At 37.8% G+C, this 1,692-nt stretch overlaps 1 protein-coding gene across 1 annotated transcript in view; it reads left to right on the plus strand.

Annotated features, from left to right (window-relative positions):
- Positions 1–1,143, plus strand: part of LOC105312895 (26S proteasome non-ATPase regulatory subunit 10-like) — a 4,576-nt gene extending 3,433 nt beyond the window's left edge. Inside the window, exon 2 of the mRNA XM_011405889.1 lies at positions 896–1,143. Within this exon, the coding sequence (XP_011404191.1) occupies positions 896–1,143 (248 nt within the window). The remainder of the gene's footprint in view (positions 1–895) is intronic.
- Positions 1,144–1,692: the final 549 nt, after the last annotated feature.

Consider the following 1,692-nt stretch of genomic DNA (forward strand, 5'->3'; position numbering starts at 1 on the left):
TTACATGTAGTAGCCTGTGTGGATAACTTACAATGCTTTTGGGTAATATTCTTCATGCAGTAGTGTAGGATTTGTTATCACACCACTTTGCAAGTACCCTCTTGTTTCTTTACTTTTTTACAATTCAATCCTACTACTTTTCCATTTTTAATGTTTTTTATTTACTTGTATACTATGATTTATTGGTCTATATGCTAAATATATTGCCAATTTGAGAAATTATTGAAAAATATTGCCCTTGGGCCTTCGGCCCTCGGGTGACATTTTTCAATAGCTTCTCTCATTGGCAATATATTTAGCATATAGACCAATAAATTATAGTACATAATACACACACACACACACACACACACACACACACACACATACACACACACACACACACACACACACATATATATGATTTGATGGGGAAGGCTTCCGGATCGGGTGCTTAGTTAATGATAATCATGGGTGTGTGTGTGTGTGTGTGTGTGTGTGTGTGTGTGTGTGTGGGTGTATAGTGTTTGAATAATAAATTCCTATTCCTAATATGGTAACAATGAATCTAATTAACTGATCCACAAGATGTTTTTGGAGGATAAGTGTTGGGCTGCTTTTACAAAAGGAGATCATAATGAAGCTGTTCGTTTACTACCATTAGTGAAGGAACCAAATAAAATTAAAGGAGGATATGCAGCACTGAATATCACTAGTTTACTACATTTGTCTTCAAGGCATGGCTGGTTAGATGTTACAAAACATCTCATCACTAAATATCACTGTGACCCAGAGGAAAAAGATAGTGGAGGTCAGACTTGTCTTTATTATGCTGCAATAGGTAATCATGTTGATGTGATGAGATATCTCATTGATGAGTGTCACTGTAATCCAATGGATTTTAATTCATTTGGAGAAACTGTTCTTCACAGAGCAGCTGATTATGGATCACTTGATGTCATGAAGTACTTGATCAATCATCATCACTGTGATCCAATGATTGTTGACACGAAGGGGCGGACACCACTTCACTATGCTGTTCTTTGGGGTCGTCCTGAAGCTGTTGAATGTTTACTATCAACTGGTAAATGTGATCCATTGGCTAAAGACAATGAGGGGAGAACACCATTACAACTAGCTAAACATTGTTCTTGGTTCCTTTAGAAATGTTAGAAGGGTAGTGCCCTGTACTGCTGGTATCATTCCTTATAAACGAAAACACAGGACACTGGGTAACATCATTCTTCATGATTTTGCTGGTCATTCGGAATACTACTCAAGTCACAGTGCTGTCCTTGAGAATCTGTTACAAGGTTCTGGTGGTGTGTTCCTGATAGTAGTCAATATATTGGAGAAGGAACCAGTCAAACAGCTTCATCGGTGGCTAACAGTTGTCAGAAATGAAGCACAGAAAGCTCTTAATCAATGCCATGTTATTGTAATAGTCAGTCATAAGGATGAGATAAGTAATCCTGTTGAAAGGAGAATGAGAAAGGAAGAAATACGGGAGATTATTGTAAGGGAAAGGTGTGATAGTGTCTTTTTAGATTGTCGTAAGCTTGGTGGGAGTGGTGTGGATTCCTTCTTCAATAAATTGTCTAGTGCCTGTAAGTCCATTCGTAGTACAAGTGGAAGGAATTTGAGTCTTTATTGTCACATGATGTATGGTCTACTGGAGGAAAGGAAAGAGAATATACTGACCCTCTCTGATGT

This window comes from Amphimedon queenslandica, unplaced genomic scaffold (genome assembly GCF_000090795.2).
Source record: "Amphimedon queenslandica unplaced genomic scaffold, v1.1 AMPQUscaffold_13385, whole genome shotgun sequence".
NCBI lineage: Eukaryota > Metazoa > Porifera > Demospongiae > Haplosclerida > Niphatidae > Amphimedon > Amphimedon queenslandica.